This window comes from Leuresthes tenuis, unplaced genomic scaffold (assembly GCF_036924035.1).
Source record: "Leuresthes tenuis unplaced genomic scaffold, fLeuTen1.0.hap1 SCAF_24, whole genome shotgun sequence".
NCBI lineage: Eukaryota > Metazoa > Chordata > Actinopteri > Atheriniformes > Atherinopsidae > Leuresthes > Leuresthes tenuis.
In genome coordinates, this window is record NW_027325378.1 from 4,579,134 (window position 1) to 4,596,795 (window position 17,662).

At 43.8% G+C, this 17,662-nt stretch overlaps 2 protein-coding genes across 11 annotated transcripts in view; one reads left to right on the forward strand and one right to left on the reverse strand.

Moving 5' to 3' along the window:
• Positions 1-238: 238 nt before the first annotated feature.
• On the reverse strand, positions 239-6,515 carry acbd5a (acyl-CoA binding domain containing 5a). The gene is made up of 13 exons (XM_072378101.1): positions 6,411-6,515; positions 6,053-6,179; positions 5,720-5,840; positions 5,143-5,215; positions 4,939-5,056; positions 4,223-4,459; positions 3,923-4,114; positions 3,490-3,569; positions 3,196-3,403; positions 2,869-3,071; positions 1,822-1,881; positions 1,574-1,683; positions 239-1,478 (listed from the first exon to the last, which is right to left on the reverse strand). The coding sequence occupies exons 2-13, from the start codon at positions 6,147-6,149 to the stop codon at positions 1,466-1,468; spliced, it is 1,512 nt and encodes a 503-aa protein (XP_072234202.1). The 5' UTR covers positions 6,150-6,179; positions 6,411-6,515; the 3' UTR covers positions 239-1,465.
• A 752-nt stretch (positions 6,516-7,267) lies between these two features.
• The window catches only part of abi1a (abl-interactor 1a), a 45,915-nt gene continuing 35,520 nt past the window's right edge, over positions 7,268-17,662 (forward strand). Inside the window, exon 1 of one of the 10 annotated variants that reach the window (XM_072378155.1) lies at positions 7,268-7,515. In XM_072378155.1, the coding sequence (XP_072234256.1) occupies positions 7,399-7,515 (117 nt within the window). In that variant the 5' untranslated portion in view covers positions 7,268-7,398. The remainder of the gene's footprint in view (positions 7,516-17,662) is intronic. The other 9 variants (XM_072378157.1, XM_072378158.1, XM_072378160.1 and 6 more) reach the window with 9 other exon arrangements.

The following is a 17,662-nucleotide window of genomic DNA, read 5'->3' on the forward strand; positions in this document are numbered from 1 at the left end:
CCAAAGCGACTTGCACTCATGTAAGGCAGGTAGCGTAAGGAGGTTTTGCCAAAGGAACCCTACTGGAGGTAGTTCCTTTCATGCAGAGTTGAAGCCCGGTCAGGCAGTAATCTTTACCCCAACACAATCCAGTCGTGTCGTTTGTCCTGTCAGGCCTGATGTTTCTCTCCAGCTGTCATGCATCAAAGATATCACTCAAATGCCAGTTAATTTCAAATAAAGAAGCCAAACCTAAATCATTTGTTAAAACCTTTTATTTTCGGCTGCGATTATCACATGCAAACACCACTCGGTGCACAGGCAGCGAGGGTGAGAAAGCCTCTTTGAAAATGGTAATCCATTACCTTTTTTATTACTTTTTAAAATTTTTTTAATAAAACATAACGGCTCTGGAAAGATAAGTACTAACACAGAAGCCGATCTTTGTAAATATAGTTATCTACATTAATACACAGGGATGCAATTAAAATATTGCATTTTGATTTGAACGGTACAGCCGTTGTGCACAATCTGCATCGAACTAACCGCTTTGCAAACAGGTGATGATTTAATGTCGCTCAAAGTCTTTACACAAAATTCAAACAAGTGGCTAAGTGACGTATTAAAATGATACAACATGGAAAATGACAACGCAAACATCACAAACGAGCGTTAATCATCAGATATCTGAGTGGAAGATTCTCACCCATCAAGGCTCACTAGGTAGTACGATTAATGTTCATTTGGTCCAGACCTGCGACACTTATGCTCCAAGGTGTGAAATCTCAATGCCATCTATCAGTGTGCATGTACCTTATGATGTTGAGGCACTTTTTCTATTTGGGAAACAAAGACGTGAACACTGGGACCACTGGGACGTGAAGCAGGAGAGATGGCAACAGTTAGCCGTCACATTAAACAAAAACCTTAATTATACGGCTGAAATTTGGACAGAAATGCTTCCATTCGAATTCTCTAAAAGTAATAAATATTAACTTAAGTCTCAGAATTAGACAGGATCTCTCACATCAGTGCTACATTACATCCTACAGTTATTACATTTAATTAAAGCAGCATCATCTGGGCAGCTAATGCAACTGAAGAGTTTGTGCAACAAAGCCTAAGTCACAGAAATAACTGAGAAGCTACTGTAGTCGGTCTACAGCCTCGCTACCCTAACAACAAACCGTGTGCAGATTCAACCTCACACAGAAACCCATTCCAGTACAGTTGTTTCAGCTTGAAAAGGTTGTTAAATCACAGGCCCATACATTCATGACTCCACATCCGCAATGCAACTCACTGGAGAGGCCAAGAGTCCTCCCGCTCATTACTCTGGGTGCCGCCTTCTTAGTGCAAAAGCAAATTACTGGGCTGTGAGTTGAAGCAGGAGAAGGAGGGAAGTTGCAGCCATTAGCAGCCCAATCGGAGACTTTTAAGGGACTCGTTATCATCTCTGCCTGTGGGTGTCTGGCTGTGAGCTGGATCAGTTGATGCGTCTGTTAAAAGTAGAAAAAAAAAAACCAAACATGCTGAATTAATCGTGAAACGAAGACAGCAGTTTGTATAAAATATTGTGCAAATACCTTCATACCTTCTCCTTCTCTGCATGTAAAGACGGATGAGCCACTGGACGACGAACGGCCACAGAACAGCAAAGGCCAAACTGGCCGGTGAGATGTCAAAAGGCCACCAGGATGGTTTCTGAAGGGGGAAATGTGTTGGAATCTGGTTCAATTATTGTTTTGAGTTTCCAGTAATGATCAGAACATTTAGCCGAGGACAGAAAACCAGCTTTGAACAAGTAAACGCCAACGATATGTGGTCTTCTCAGCGGTTTACCTGAGTCCTCCTATGTGCTGGAGGCGACACGTGGGTGGGTGAAAACGCCACCGATCTCGCCTGAAAAAACAAAGACGAGAGGAAAGTTTGGTTAAACATAAACGCAGCCGGCTTCTGAAGCGCTGTTTACCGAGCCAAAGTACAAGCCCTTCATCTTCCCTCCCCAGAAAAGCTCAACACAGCGCCAAAGTGGGTCAAAGAATTTAAATGTACACAAAAGCTGAGCATAGCCATCATAAAGCCAATGAGCCAAGTGCTCTTAAAAGCTTTATTACTGATGGTTTCTAGGAGCTGCCGCCATGAAAGCATTTAAAACCTGTCGACTGATTCAAATGAACCCCTTCTGATCAGGGTGCTGTTGGTCCGTGAGCAGATACTTTAATAATGAAATAAAAGAGAGGTTGTTTGTGTCCAACTGGGTTTCAAATATCATTGTTCAGCCCCACTGTCTTGTCCAAACATGGTCACTTATCACTCTAAAATAGCCAAGTAAGCAATAAATAAATGCTGATAAATGCTCATGGCTTCAAAGAGGCGGTTTACAAATGTGTGATGTCATTGTGGCGACATCCACTTCTTACAGGCAGTCTTTCAGAATGCTAAATGATGCTAAATCTTTAATGATTGTTCTCTTCTATGTTTGATACCAACCCTTCAGTGATGGCAATGAATCCCACTTTGTAAAGACATGGCAGGGCCGACTTTATTCAACCAAAACAAGGTAAAATAAACCAAAAGCAGCTCCGCATTGTTTCTATTTAAACCTGAGATTTGGTCCAGGTTGGTTACACATTTATTCATCTGAGTCCAAGTCTGATTTTGTCATTTTATTCATGGCCGAGAGGCTAAAGCAGTAAAATAATCCCAGTCAAGAGGCTGAAAAGCCATTTTTAAGCTTTAGTATGGGCAACAAGTAGTTTAGTCTCAGCCACTCATAGGAGCTTACGGTAGACAAACAAGCTGTGACCTCACAAATACGCCACCAGGAGCGTTATCCCCCCTCCTGAGGTTATTAAACAGGACAGGAGCAGGGCAGGCTGGTCTGACCTGGCTGGCGGTGAGAGCCTCCAAGGTGTGCAGCCTCTCCAGAACGCTCTGCATGTCCTCCTGCAGTCTGGCCAGAGCCACAACAATCTGCTCATTCAGGCTCTCACTGGGTGTTGTGGCGCCTCCCCAGCGGCCCCCGTCGCCGGCTCCACCGCTGTGCGCCGGCAGCAGAGATCCAGAGCTCCAGCCTGGAGACCTGGAACCTAAAATGGGAACATGATTTCATATTACTGACACATACAGTGACCCCCGAAGTTCATATACGCATGCCTTCCTTTTTCTGAGCAACGATGGTACGGACTGTAAACACAACTGGTTCCACCTTACCCCGACCTCTTCGGACTGAGGATCTGCCCGGAATATCCACATTCTGCCTCGACCTCTGAGACACTGCTCCACCTGGCTCTCCATCTTCTCCCCCACACCTGAGGGCCTGTGGGGGCTCCTGAGCATCCTCCTGCAGCTCCTCCACAGGCAGCAGGTTGTGGCTTTCGTCTTCATCCAGATCATCCAGAGAGCGGTTGTGCTCTGAGTTCTGCAGAAGATGCACCGGAAAATGAATCATTGCTGGATTAACTAACAAAACGTTCTCCATATTTGTGTGGTGCAGCTTTCGCTTGCCTCTTCTTGGCCAAACTGGTCCACAGAGTCACAGTAGACTTCACTGTCCGAGTCACTGGCCACGTGATTGGTTCTTGAATCTGCAACACGGAGGAGCTTCAGTTAATTTGGGGCTTTGCATTGTCGGAGTTATTAATTTACTCGGTTAAAACTGTCCCAGGAGCAGCTGGTGCGTAAAGTGTTAAAAGGGTCTGTGTGTGTGTGTGTGTGTGTGTGTGTGTGTGTGTGTGTGTGTGTGTGTGTGTGTGTGTGTGTGTGTGTGTGTGTGTGTTGAGTTGCTACAGCTCTGCCAGCGAAGCTTAGCAGATTATCTGGTCACATGATGCACTGACACACAAGCGCAGGCAGCGAATGTGGGGGCGTCCTCAGTGTTGTGGACGTGCTGTGAGTCCAAACAAAACAGAGCTGGAATGGAACATATTGTTTTTCCTACCTGCGTGGTGCCCATTGAGCAGAGGCTCGCCAACTGAGCCGTCCTGCGTGTCGTCGCTGTTCAGAGCGGCTCTGGAATGACTCCCATTGGCCAGATGGGTGACCCCGTTAGCCAATTTACCATTTGAGACGGGCGCTTTGTGTCTCTTTGTTAAACTCTTCTTCTTTGGTTGTGACGCTGCAGATTTCTTGTCTGAGAAAAAGAGAGAAGGGCCCAATAAATCAGGAGGAAGATCCAAAAGTTCTCCTGGGAATATTTTCCAGCTTCCACACTTGCTTTCAAAAGAAGGAACTTGGTTACCTTTTCTGACCTCCATTATCTCTTCTTCTTCTTCTTCTTCTTCTTCTTCCTCCTCCTCTTCCTCCTCCTCCTCCTCATCATCGTCCAGATCCTCCTCTTCCTCATCCTCCTGCAGCTTTTCTTCCTTTTGTTTGAGCTTGGTAGGCCGAGTCTCCAAAGTGCCGTTCATTTCCATGTTCCTTATGATGCTCTTCGTGACACTATTTGACACCATTGAATTCATCACATTGCCCAACCCTGTGCACAGAAACAGATTTTATACCAAGCTCGTGAACTCTAAAGGAAATCAGTACCGCGAGTATGAAATAGTAAGATGAATTATCCACGTTTACACGAGCTGCTCGGAGTCAAACGAATGTCTCAACGATAAGGTGCAATTTTCATTAACTGAACACAGATAAAAGTTGAATTTATCTGCATCAAATGAAAAGGATCCAATTCTGGTGGATGAAGAACCTTAAATATGCTACGCTACATCTGCTAACACTAATAAAACACATCTAACACATCCTCTAATAAGCACCTGAGGCATATGAGCTACAGCATCAACACACTGCACATTACACAGTCATGTACTTGCCTTCCAGCTGCCTAGCAAACTGAGTCAAACGGGCTGAGCACACAAGAGGCAAAACGCAAAAGGTTAAGCTTCACATACTGTTTCTGCCGGTGGAAAGTGAAAGGTGTTTGAGTTCCAGCAGGTGAGTGAAACCTACCTGAGCTCAGGTCCGATATCTGCGTGATCTTTTTCTTCTCATCAACCAGCTCGTAGAACGGGCCGAGGACCCGCAGGAGCTCCTCCACCTCGTCATTCATGGGCATACCCTCCAGGATCTGCGGGTCAAATCCAGGATCCAGGGTTCAAAATCACATCAATGTTTTATCGTCCACAGAAGGGACATTTAAAGCAGCAAACATACCAGCTTCATTTCATCAACGTAGGCCACCATTGCTTCTTCTTTTGGCATGTCTCCAAGTGAATTCCACGAATCCCTGTTAGAATAAAAGTGGGACATCTTATATCAAGTAAAAAGAACAGAAACATGTACAAACTCCTTGTTACTTTGTGTGCCAGACTTTGTCAGCACGGACAGTTTATTTGAGGTCAGTGTGTTAACCGTGTGGGTCAAAGGCTGACAGAAAGCGTCACCAGTAATCAGCAACTGTGACCACCCCCAAATCAGGCGTTTTAATCATTTCCTCGCACCATCCATGGGAGAAACACTCCAGGTTTGTGGGTAAGAAATCACAGGCCAAGTTGCACTTGGGCGAGTCCAAAGATCACCTAAAGCACAACTTGAGACCTTGAGGTCAAGGTGGTTAAGATGCAACTTTTATGATAACAAGTTACAACACTGTTTCAGTTTGTCCAGCACAAAGGGTGCTACCCTTGACCCCCACAAAGTAAACTTACACAAGCATGAGAATCTTTCAGAATAATCTAATTAAACCTTGCAGCGATATATAAAGAGAGTGGTGTGAAGGAAATCTACTGACCATTTAGCTTTGCCAACTGCATCCCAAAAGCCAGGACGGGGTATATTACAGGCTCCTACTGTGGCCTGTTTATAATAGCTGTAGAACTTGAGCATCATGTCATTGGAGGGCTGAAAGGGACCTGGGGAAAGAAACTTTGATCAAACGCAAAGTACAGACTCCATTCCTTACGGATTTATGAAGGCCTGGAGGCAAAGTGAGCTTTGAAAGGTGTTTGTGCTGCTGCAGGGGATGTCTGTCTGTCTGCTGCTAAGAAAGTGGATTACCTAAGCTGCTGCTCTGCACCTGACACCAGGCCTGAGTGTTTTACTGAGTGACAGCGGGACCACTCACCATCCGGGGGTAAACTCTTGATCACTTTGACGGCGGCTTCAAACCTCAGCTGGGTCAAACGCCTCGTCTCTTCCACGCTGACACTCTCCACCTCCATGGTGTCAGTCGATAACCGTTAACACGACACCTGCCGACAGTATGAAAACAACATCATTGCAAGACAACACACACACACCATTTGGTTCTGTATTCAAGCCTCTGTTTTTCCTGCCAGTAAGTAGGTGGAGGTTGAGTCAGCTGTGTATCTAGGACACACCATCTCGCGAGCGACACCGCTCCAATTACACCAATGTTTATGCTAAATCTAATAATTACGACCAAACTTTCGACGGAAAATCTCTGAACCGATGGTACTCACCGTTAAATTAATCGGCCTATCTGTTCGTCAGAAGGCGACTTGTCCTTAGCCCTCGGCCAGTCGCCATGAACGGTATAAAAAGCTGGACAGAAGTGTATTCTGTGAATTGTAGTTCTCCGCCGAATTCCTACAAGTTTCACACTCAGCCATGTCTGCCAAAACTCTTCAATAGAAATGTAGTTTCTAGTCTGGCAAGCGGACTTTAAGGTGGCACGAAATGTTTATCACATTAACGATCAACGTGGTTAGGAGTGAAAGATACCATAAGTTATGTTATTTAAATTGTATTCCCAAAACATGCACTCATTACAGCCACGGCTCACTGCATGTAAAACTGCATTTCCCAGAATGCTCTAGTGAGGAACCAAGATTTTTTTTTTACCGTTGGAAGCGAGATAGGCTGAAGAGAAGGAAAAGTAAGAGTGTTCACTACTATTTGTTTTCAAGTACCACGACTTGCTGTACAATATCTACAGTGGGTTATTTAATTTGCCTGTTATGTAGTCAACACTTAAATTATATTTAAAGATTTTAACATGACAAAAGATAGGTCAGGATCATGCTTTTGGATTGTTTTTTAGAGCAGACATGGCATTTCTACATGTTCTTCCGACAAATATTTATGATTTTATACTGTATATATATAAAAAAAATTATTTTGGAGTTATGTGCACCAACTAGGGTATGTTCTGAATGCCAAAATAAAGTTGCTATTCTATTCTACAGCAAAACATTAAGACACTTTCATGCTAACAAACGCGTCTGAGGGAGCGACACACGTTATTTACACAAGGCGCGTTTTCCACCTATGAGTGACTCCTCTTTCTTGCACAGACGATCTTCGGGTTGAGGTTACGCCAAATCGAGGGCAGGAATCCCACAATAGCAAGCAAAGGAGTGTTTTCTTTTTTTCAAGACAGAGCTGGGCTGGTGGCTGTTTCAATCACAGGGAAGGCAGAGGGAAGGGAGCTCTGCGGAGAGATGTAAGATGGCAGAGCTACAAATGTTGTTAGAGGAAGAGATTCCGGCCGGTAAAAGAGCGCTTGTAGAGAGTTACCAAAACCTGACCAGAGTCGCCGACTACTGCGAGAACAATTATGTCCAGGTAAGTGAGTTAGCCCCCACGTTATCTCTGCCCTGTCCGCCTTTTGTCGCGAAAATCTGCGGGTTGAATGGTTGTTGGGACAGGAAATGTGGATAAAGAAACTCGAGTCGGGCATGAAACGGGCTCTTAACTCTCTGAGCTATGATAACAAATTAACGAAGGGGCTTTTACGGCCGTGGGACATTTCGATTGCTCGTGCTTGCTCCCACCATTGATTACATTTATTCCGTTTACACAGAGGGTGTGTCTACTTTTTATTATAGCACTGGGTCGGCTCAAAACTGCTTCCACTTTTAACTATTGATTGGGAGGCCTGAGTTTTACAGCAAGGCTCTGAACACATGTTACAACCACAGCTAATAATAAGATTATCCAGCAGAAAGGAAGTTATTGTAGTTTTGTTGCCTTGATAGTTGACTGCCTCTAAAGAGTGTAACTATTTTAGCGGTGAACACAGTTATGTTTCCGCCCCTTTCATTCCCTAAAGTCATTAAACTCACCATTTAGTACCACAAAACCCGTTTAAATCCCCATTGGGAGTCCATTACAGTGGTGGTAAAATGTCCTCATCAGAGATCTGTGGGCTCTCAGTGCAAATGATGGTGTCAGAGCATGGCTTTTTACTGCTGCTGCGTTATTTCACATGCTATAATGCCCTTAAATGCAGAATGCATGCATGGAAATCTGTAGAGGGTGTTTTGTTTTTGATGAATAATACATTTGAGTTTGTGGGCTTTCAGTTGAGCTGTGAGACAGAAAAAGGGATGTAAAGCCATTGTTAGTTGGTCAATAAAGGCTGGATGTATTGATTCTTTTTTCCCTCCTCCCTCAACTTATGCCGCTTTTAAGTTCTTATTCATTCCAGAGCGTCTAACACACTGAATTAATGTAGTTTTAGGCTCTGTTTTTAAGTCCTTCATGGTGTAACATCACCTCAAAGTTGGACAACCATTCGAGGCATTAACAGCATCTGTGGTAAGCCACGACTAAAATGGAGCAAAGAGCAAACTGACACACGGCGGTGGTGCACAAGCATGTCCTTTTTCAACAGGAACCCACCATATCAGCTAAAGAGGGTGTGCCCATCCAGCTGTACTCCCCAAGGACTCCCTGTAATTTTGTTTCCTTCCTCGTCCTCGGGTGATTTCTCTCTGGCTCTGGCTCCAGGGCATCAGTTTGGACGCCAGCGTCCCACGTAGAAGCACTTTGGTTTCCCGGACACTTTTAAAAAAAGAAAGAAGCCAGATCTGCTGATCACGCAGTGAAACGACACACTGCAGGGAAGCAGATGTGGGAGTTTCCATGAGACTGAGGCAATGCAGTCCCATTTCCCACAATGTCAAAATACCCGGAAAAACGGGGTATCTTACCTCGTGGTTGGGAATTTTGTCAGCTTTCACATTAATGCTTAACAGCGGGGCAGTTTTGGAGACCTGAGGTGATCACTTGTGCTTATTTTTAGTTTTTATAGAAAAGGATTTTCCTGGAAAAATGACAATTTGAACATTTTGGAGGTCATTTTGGATCCAGACCGTCATTTATATAACGATTGTATTTATTCAGGCTGATTTTTGCCTAAATTAATTAGGTATTAATACCTAATATTTACCTCTAGAACTCTGGCTTGTTTGGAAGGAGACTTAATCCCCACCACAGTGAATCCAGGGCTTATTATCAACTATTACGTCTACATTCAAAAGGGCCAACATAATTAAGTTTTATTCAATAAATTTGTCCAGTGGGACTCAAAGTAAATGTCTGTAAATGTCACCACTTTGAAACCAAATGACAAATATCCTTCCACACAATCTCTCCCCAGAGGAAGCCCCAAAAATAGCAACACGGGATGTAAAATATGCCAAAATGAGTCTCAAAAACGGCCCAAAAATGTCCTCGCTGGGGACCGTGAGGTGGATGACGGTGTGCTGTATTCGATGTAAAAACGTAGAGTTTCTGTTTGAACGAGGTGCTCTGCTGAAACACGAGGACGGCGGCAAAGTGCTGACGCAAAAAGCCGTATTTTAAGCCTTTGGGCGCACGTTTGGAGCTCGGTGTGTGAGAGGAACGGTTCAGCTTTCGTAAGCGCTGTCTGTCTGCTGGAGATGCACTCAGCCGCCTGCGATGGAAACGCACACAGAGCTGAGCAGCGTGCTCGTACCAACATGCCTCAGCTTGAATCGGCCCGTCCTCTCTGCTCTCAGTCCTCCACATTTCCATCCCTGCCCGTCTCCCTCCGTGTTTGTGTCACAGAGGCTCTGTCGCTGCGAGCCGAAGCAGACGGCGGAACCAAAGACGGATCCCTGCCCCATTTTCTCAACTTCACGCAGCTCGTGTTTGTCCAGCAGAGTGTTTTAAACTGTGCGTGTGTGGCATATGACACACTGACAGGTCAGAGCTATGTTTCCTGTTTTCCAGGATGACTCTGAAGACTGACTCACTGGAAATGCCTTCTCTCTGGATCAGGAAGTGGCTTAATGATAGAGACAGAAACACACAGAATATTCTGATCACTGTTAGACTTTATATTTAAACAGCTTCCTGTTTATCTTTTATTTACTTATTTAAAACATTTAATTAGGCCGGTGTGTTTAACCTCTGTGACAAGGACACACATATTGTATGCAAAGTGGGCCACCTGGACACAGCCAGAGCGGGCGGTCGACTGCGTGGTTAAACCCAGCGACGTTGCAGCCGAGGTTCTTCAAGCTTTGACTTATTAATTGTTAAAGGGTTGAGCCACCTCTCATTTCGTCATGTTTTACCTCTAAGCTCTTTTTAAGTGGTTTTTAGCAATAGTTCTGCAGGCTTTCTGAAGGTGTGTCGGGAGTTTTCAGTGCTTGTACCTGACGATCTTCAGAGGAACTTGTTTTTTAAGCCACTTCACGCTGACCTATGAATGATTTAAGCATAAATAAGTCGCCCAAGGGATGAACCAGTGTTGTCTCACACATAACAGACAACTTGGCAAAGAACTGCATTTTAATTCTCTCTTTAGGCACTTTGCTGCTCACTGATTGTCTCAAAGACGCATAATTAGTTCCCATTTCTTCAGTTTCATCTATGAAAAACACCAAAGATAACACAGTTTGACAACAAGGTGACTCCCAAAGAGCTACTAGCTGAAACCTTGGCATATCTCAGCATGGTGTGCAGGAAACTGGACAAGTGGAGGACAAAAGAAGAAGTGTCAGGCCTAAAAAACTATCTACAGCAGATGAACAGGATCTGAAAGTGATGTCCTTAAGAAAGAGGAAAAAATCCAGCTGTGACCTGACAGGACCTGAGAGATGCATCTGGACCTTCAGCTGATCCATCTACTGTTGGCCCAAGCCTCATCAGAAATGGTCTCCATGGAAGGGTGGCTGTCAAGAAGCCGTTCTTAAGGAAGGGAAACAGGGAGAAAAGGCTGAGCTGTGCCAAATGACACAAGAAGTGGACTGAAAATCAGTGGCAACAGGTCTTATGGAGGGATGAATCCTCCCCAGAGCCCGGACCTCAACATTACTGAAGCAGTGTGGGATCATCTGACAGAGAACGGAACAAAAGGCAGCCCACATCCAAAGAAGAGCTTTGGGATGTCCTTCAAGAAGCCTGGAGAACTATTATTATCACGACTATAACTATAACTACTATTCCAGGCAATAAATAAAGAAGTGAGTTGGTTGTATAGAAGCATTAAAGGAGGAAATTACACATAAATGTGCTTGTTTTCCTACTTTTAAAATACTATGAAGCCTCTTTTGGCTCAACACAATTTAAAAATAACAGCTCGTACTTTAAAACTTTAAAAAAAGAAAATGATCCAGTGTCTCAGACCTCTTTTTTTTTTTTCATGTTGCACTAAAAGGCTCAAGATTGGACTTGAAAACCATGTGAAACAATTAGTTAGAATCATTAAAAATATAGATATGGTGTGATAAAACTATCCCCTCACAGGTTTTCCTGTGACTGGATGGAGTTTATCACTTACATATCCATCAGTCTTACACAGCTATTTTACATTTTTATGCCGTAGTTTCTTGTGCCACCTTCAGATTGATTGCACCCTGTTTTATTGGGAAGTTGTGCTTGCATGTAATGACTGATCACGTGGAAACTTTCTCCACTTTGGCCTTCGAAGCTCCTTTTCTCATCAGTTTTTTTTCTATTTATCAATTAAAACAATTACATTTAGAGGAAATGGGGCAACTTTTGTCTATTTTTCTTGATAAATAACAGATTATTAGCAGAATCTTGCCCCAGCCACTGATTAATTAACAGGTTTAGGGCTGGAAAACAGCTTTTGGCCCGACTTTCAGAAGTTTCGAGTCAGCGTCTGTCTTTGGTTTCAGACAGATTAACACAAGTTGGGAAGCTTTTGAAGCACTTGCAGCAACATCACAAGCTGCTGTAGTTGAACCACTTTCAGGCACCGTTAAAGCTGCTGTAAAGCGTAACGGAAGGAGTCTTTTCTCTGATGATCGGTAAACAACGAGGGAAAATGGGGAAATGCAAGTGTGATGTGGCAAAAACAGCCTGCAAGCCCAGGACATGTGACTGCCTGCTGAGCCAGCATGGCGCCCACTTGTTTTTAAAGCCTGGAATTAATGCCCATCTGAGAGAGGAGAGTCCTGTCCATCAATGAGGAGTCCCAGCAAAAAGGAGGCAGAGATGTCCTTCAGGGTCTTATCACCTTGCCGTACCTGTTCTGTGCCGTTTTCCCTCTGGAACAGCAACAGCCTTGTCTGAAGGTGATAAATATCAAGTTGTTTTTTAGCTGCGTCTCTCTGGGTTGCTCAGAGTCCTCATTTCCTGTCCTTCCTCTGTCTTTCTCCCTTTCTCTGCGGATTGGCCTGGTTTTTCTCTCAGCTCGGAGAGGCCCAGCGGCTCTCGGCCCACCAGCCAGACTCATTCATCCTTTCCAAACACCTGTCACTTCTCCCTTCAGCGAAACGGGATTGGTTTGGCCCAGACTGACCTGTTACATTTATTTAGAAAATTGGGTTAATACTGAAATCACCGTTTCTGCTTTGAGCTGGATTTATGAAGAGTTTTAATGCGTGGAGTCAGCCTCCGCAGACAGGTAATCCTTCCAAAATGCTTTTGTTTAGCATTTAAATACAAACCTCTGCCCTCAGTCCTGTGGCTTTCTGTCGAGTTGAACCAATTACCAAGTCATTCAATAAAGGTTAATGAGTTTCCTCCATGTGCAAACTTCCCCTTTGTGTCTCCTGCCTGACATACTGTAGGAATTTTTAATAGCAGGCTGGCAGTTATTCAAGGTCAGGTAGACCTTATGGCCTTTCCTTCAGCCTCCATCTGCCCTGGTGGAAGAAGAAATGGAGGAGAACTTACAATTCATGTCATACTGCAGGGATTTTTTTTATTTTTTTCCCTCCTCAAGGAGGAATTAAAGTTGTTTCAGGTTTTAATTATCCGTCCCGGTGTCACTTTTGCTGTCTCGTCTCCTCGGGTGGCCTGTGTTCCCAGTGTAAAGTGTGGATGATGTGTTTCCTGCTTCAGGAGCAGCAGGTTGACCCTCTTAAACATTAAGGCTTCGTTAATGCAAAGAACTCGCAGAATCGGGTCATTTTTGAAGGGAAATATGTATTCAGCATGATATGATGCTACTTGACTGTCAGAGAAGTTACTCTGGAATGGATTCAGATTGTAGGTGGTTGAAAAAGTAGGTTAAGCCAGAAAGTAATGTGCAGATTTATCAGTTCTGAAAACAATCATTGATTTAAGCTTTGAAACAGGGTAGCATTAGGAAAGGGCAGCGTTTGGAAAATGTCAGGGAAAGTGATCCGTTTTCTCATATAACCCCAATTTTTATGTGTAAAGTGTAAAGAGAATTAAACGATTTGCAAAAATCTCGTAAATCAATATTTTATTCCCTGTGGAACCTGGAGGACACATCAGATGAAAAATGAAATGGTCAAAAGGCTGTAAAAGCAGAAGGAAACAGCTGGAGGAAGATCTTTTACTCGTAATATCGCTGGGTTTAAAAGGAGCACCTCAGAGAGGCAGAGTCTCTCAGAAGTAAAGAGGTTCAGCAAACTGCGAACAGCTGTGACTGAATAATGTTCCTGAACAGTCAGTGTGTCTGAATAAGATGAGATCTGATAAGTGTCTTTATTCCTATTCAACACGGCGTCCCAACTTTTCTATAATTAGGGCTTATTTAACCCTTCTTTGGTCTTCATAAAGCTTTCTACATGAAACTTTTCCATTCTTCTGACCCAAAGCAGCAGAAAACTCTTCTTCAGGTACTCATGGCTGAGTTGGGACCTTGAAAAGAAGTAGAAGAATAAAGCGGCACGTCTCCTCCATCCTGAGCCCGTCTCCAGATAATAAATCACTTCCTGTCTCAGACTGTGTTGGAGTTTTCCCACCCAGCTGGTTTTAGAATATATCACTGTGCACCATGGCAGGAGGAGCTAAATGATCAGGAAATGGCTCCTCTAACGCTCGATGGGATGCTGAACACGTCCGTCTCGTAACCTCATATTAATGGACTCCACCTTACGGCCAATCGGCTGCTGGACGTCAGGCGTCCGCATCGATACAACGACCCGCAGAGCGGCGGCTCTGAGCTTCTTCCTGTCTCAGTTCTCTCGCCCTCTGCAGTAGTCGGCGGTCGATGCATCCCAGGGAGCAAAGTGTCATGTGAGCTCTACGACCTTTCAGCTGCATTTACCCTCTTTCTGCTCTTCACGGTGCAGCTTTGGTTGTGGCTTTGAGAATCCTGTCAGACGCATCTCTGCACTTAACCTCTGTTGCAGAACTCCTTCATAGTACTTTAAGCGTTTGAGGGGGAATGACATGTTGTAGAATTCCAAACATTCCTGAGCTTTTTGTTTGAGTTTCTCCTCTTGAAGAGTGGGAGCTCATGATGGAGATGTGCAAACCCAGGCTTGGACCCAGCAGTGGAAACGCACTGTTGTCAAATATAAATGCAAGTTTGAGCTGGCATGGCTGTCTTCTTTTAAGCCTCCATCACTTTGCTTTGTCCCAGTTCTCTGCATACTCTGTTAGTGCTTCATGCTTTGGGTGGAGGGTGAGCTCCAGCTCCTCTGACTCCTGACCCATTTCCGTCCTCGGGGAGGAAGTCTTGACCTTCTACACCGTCTCAGTGCGGCCGGTTGGGCTCCGACGGTACAGCGATACGTCTTGTTTTAAAAAGCACGATTGCACTTCTGTGGCAGTTATCCTGCCAGACTGGATGGGTGACGCTGTGTGTTGGAAGTGTTCAGCCTTTGCAGGGCTTAAAAAAACTGCCACTCCCTTATTGTTGCAGAAATTCTCCAACCGACTGCATGCGTGCAGAGCTTTTAGAGATTTTAAAAAACCTTTTTCTTGCCCACATTTTTGCTGTGCTCGTGTGGCTGTTTGATAATCTGACTTGCCCCAGCTTCCAGCTACATGTTTATTGTGACTGTGCAGCCCGTGCATTCCTCTGTACTCCTTTTTAAAACCCAGCCGAGGTGCTGACAGCCTGTCTACTGCCTCCTGAATATTCCATCTCTCTTTCATTCAGTCGTTACTCAGCTCAGAAATATGAGAAAAAGTGCCCCTGGAGCGTTAAAGCTCACCTCATTTTCTGCATCCCCTGCTGTGGTGGAGTATACTCGGCTCTCTGCTGCTGTGATTTGGCACTGATCGAGCACACACTTTGTTCCTTTCCAAGCACTTCTACTCCTCATTTGTCTGAGTTTGTACTCTACTCCTGCTTTTGTCTTCTGAGGATGAACGCCGGTACACGTTGCTCGGTAACTGAGCAACAAATCTGGGTAGTGAAAGGATTTGTGGATGACAGATTTCTGATGCGTGAACTAGCGAATGGGCGACGAAGGGCTGTAACTAGAGCAGGAGGCTCTAAGATGCGAGCCAGCGGCGATGCAATCAGACGCCACATCTGTCTCCCCGCTGTAACACCCACTGTTGACCTCGAGTCAGCTTAGAGGAGTTTATTCAGAAAAAACGACTGAAAACAAAGCTGAAATTTATTTATCTCTTCCAAGTGTGCTGTGCAGCTCTGGATGTTGTGTGATCAACAAGAGACAAAAGATCATTTCCAGCTTTTTCCACTTAAAGTGTGTCGGCTTCTCGACAAAATCAGTCCAAATCATTGTCACGGTTGCATTAGACCGGAGCTTCACTGGAGTTAGTGTTGCGAGACTGCAGGCTGTTAAAAAGTCCTTGTGCTATTTTTATTAGGCCTGGTTTTTCAGAAACCGATACAAAAAGCTTGTGCGAGGCAAAGTGGGTTTTCACTGCTCGTTCTTTACTTCTGCTTGTACTCAAAACTCAGTTGTGAGACAAAATAATGACTGAAATCAAGATAATGCAGCTTTTAGAGAGCGTGGACCAAACAACATCGCGAGACGTCCTTGGACTGCCTTGAATGGGAATGTTTTTGTCTGAAAACAACCATCTCGTTCAGACTTATTATACTTCTTTGTGTGTCTGGTTACAGCAATATATCTGGAAAATTGTGCCGTTGCAAAATCACAGCCTTTATTCGTAACCTCTTTTCTTGGATATTGAATTCTGCCAGCAGTAGACATAGTTTCCTCATACAGAGCTCAATAAATAAACCTGTTTTCTTGCAGTTGTATTAGGCCAGCAGTTCTGCACAGGTGAGCATGAGTTGTTCAGGAGTCCGTTTGGAATCTCCCCACACAGCAAAAACTCTGTTTACTAAATAGCCAACATGGATATCATGATGTTGGTTTGTGTGTTTTTGTTGTTTCGTGTGTTTTCATCCAGCTGTTACAAAATCTGCACGTGCACAAATGATTTCAACAGATGGCCTTTTGCACCGAGCCCTTTGGAGGAATCTCCTCCTTCCTGAGGCTGCTGTTGCTCAACACAGCTAACACTATCGGCTTCTCACCCAGCTGGGGCTAAATACCGAAAAAGCTCTCTGGATCATCAGGTTTTAGTCGTACGGATTGTTTCTACATTGGGAATCGATAAAGACTCAAGTTGACATGATTATATACTTTTATGTCTGTTTTCTTGTGATCACAAGCCATTTTCATCTGTTTTGTCCCCAAACCACAACCACTAATAATCAGCTCTTTAGCCACTGCTAGCACCACCCATCTCCTGCTACAGCAGGCTGTTATCAAAGGCCATTTTGCCCCTCTAGGCAGTGCTCTTTGGACTCTTTTTTTATGAGTTGGCAGCACAGGACAGAACCTACAGTGATCAAACATAATGGCTCAGTTGAATCCTCAAAGAGCAGTGTCACTCGGGAGCTAGTTATTACTGCAATTTGTCTGGTTATCTGGCTACAGTGTAATGTCATTTGAAAATAATATGGTGGGAACATCTTTGTACTGACTATGGTACAACGAGTGTGTGTGTGTGTGATGGGAGTCGTAAGTTAAAACAATAAATCCTACACTGTTTTGTTTCCTCTGTTCCATTATGGATGCACATTAGCTTGAAACACATCAAATCAAGGAAAAAGTATCTATGTTGTGATAAACTGAACTTTAGTCTTAATTTGTGTAACAGTGTTATGAATGCTAGCTGTAGTACAGTCAACCCAATCCAGCTCCAAAGCTTGTTAGCTAGCTCACTAGCCAGGAGGCTAACTATTTAAAACTCTACTCTACTAAAAATGTAACAATATACAGGAAAGTTTCAGCATCAAATATTTAATTACATCTTTGCTTTAAAGGTGGAGTTTATTTATTTATTTAGAAGAAGCACCTAAAAGGGTTTAAGAATGTGCTAGTGAGTTAGCCTAGCAGCTAGTTAGCAAACTACCCACTGAGCTAACTTGTTTGATGTTGATATAAGCTTATACTAAATTTATTTCAATATAAAAATTACACACCCCTGTTAAGCTTGATTCATGCTTGCACATTAGTTTAGAGCAGTAGCTCTGTAATAGCAAGAAATTATGTCTTTGTCTGGTGTGTTTTCATTGGTCTAAACAGTGTTTAAGGTAAAAACTGAGTTTGTACAGTTAAATATATGCAAGGTTTTCAGCTATTAGTGCTTTGGGAATCACCTTATTAGTGCAAAACTACAATTTTATGTCTGTCAAACTGAAAAATATAAAGAAATGAGGGGGTGGACTCAGGACCTTCTCATTAAGAAAAGACTAATTAATTGATTGTTAAAACTTTCAGTGTAATTATAGTTACAA

Bases quoted from the DNA above. Each gene is read 5' to 3' on its own strand.
- acbd5a (XM_072378101.1), bottom strand. From the start codon at position 6,149: ATGGAGGTGGAGAGTGTCAGCGTGGAAGAGACGAGGCGTTTGACCCAG. The intron at 3,072-3,195 runs GTAAGGTGGAAC...TTCCCATTTTAG, and splicing joins CTCAGTCCGAAGAGGTCGGG to GTTCCAGGTCTCCAGGCTGG. The intron at 1,882-2,868 runs GTCAGACCAGCC...TTGTTTTTTCAG, and splicing joins AGGCTCTCACCGCCAGCCAG to GCGAGATCGGTGGCGTTTTC.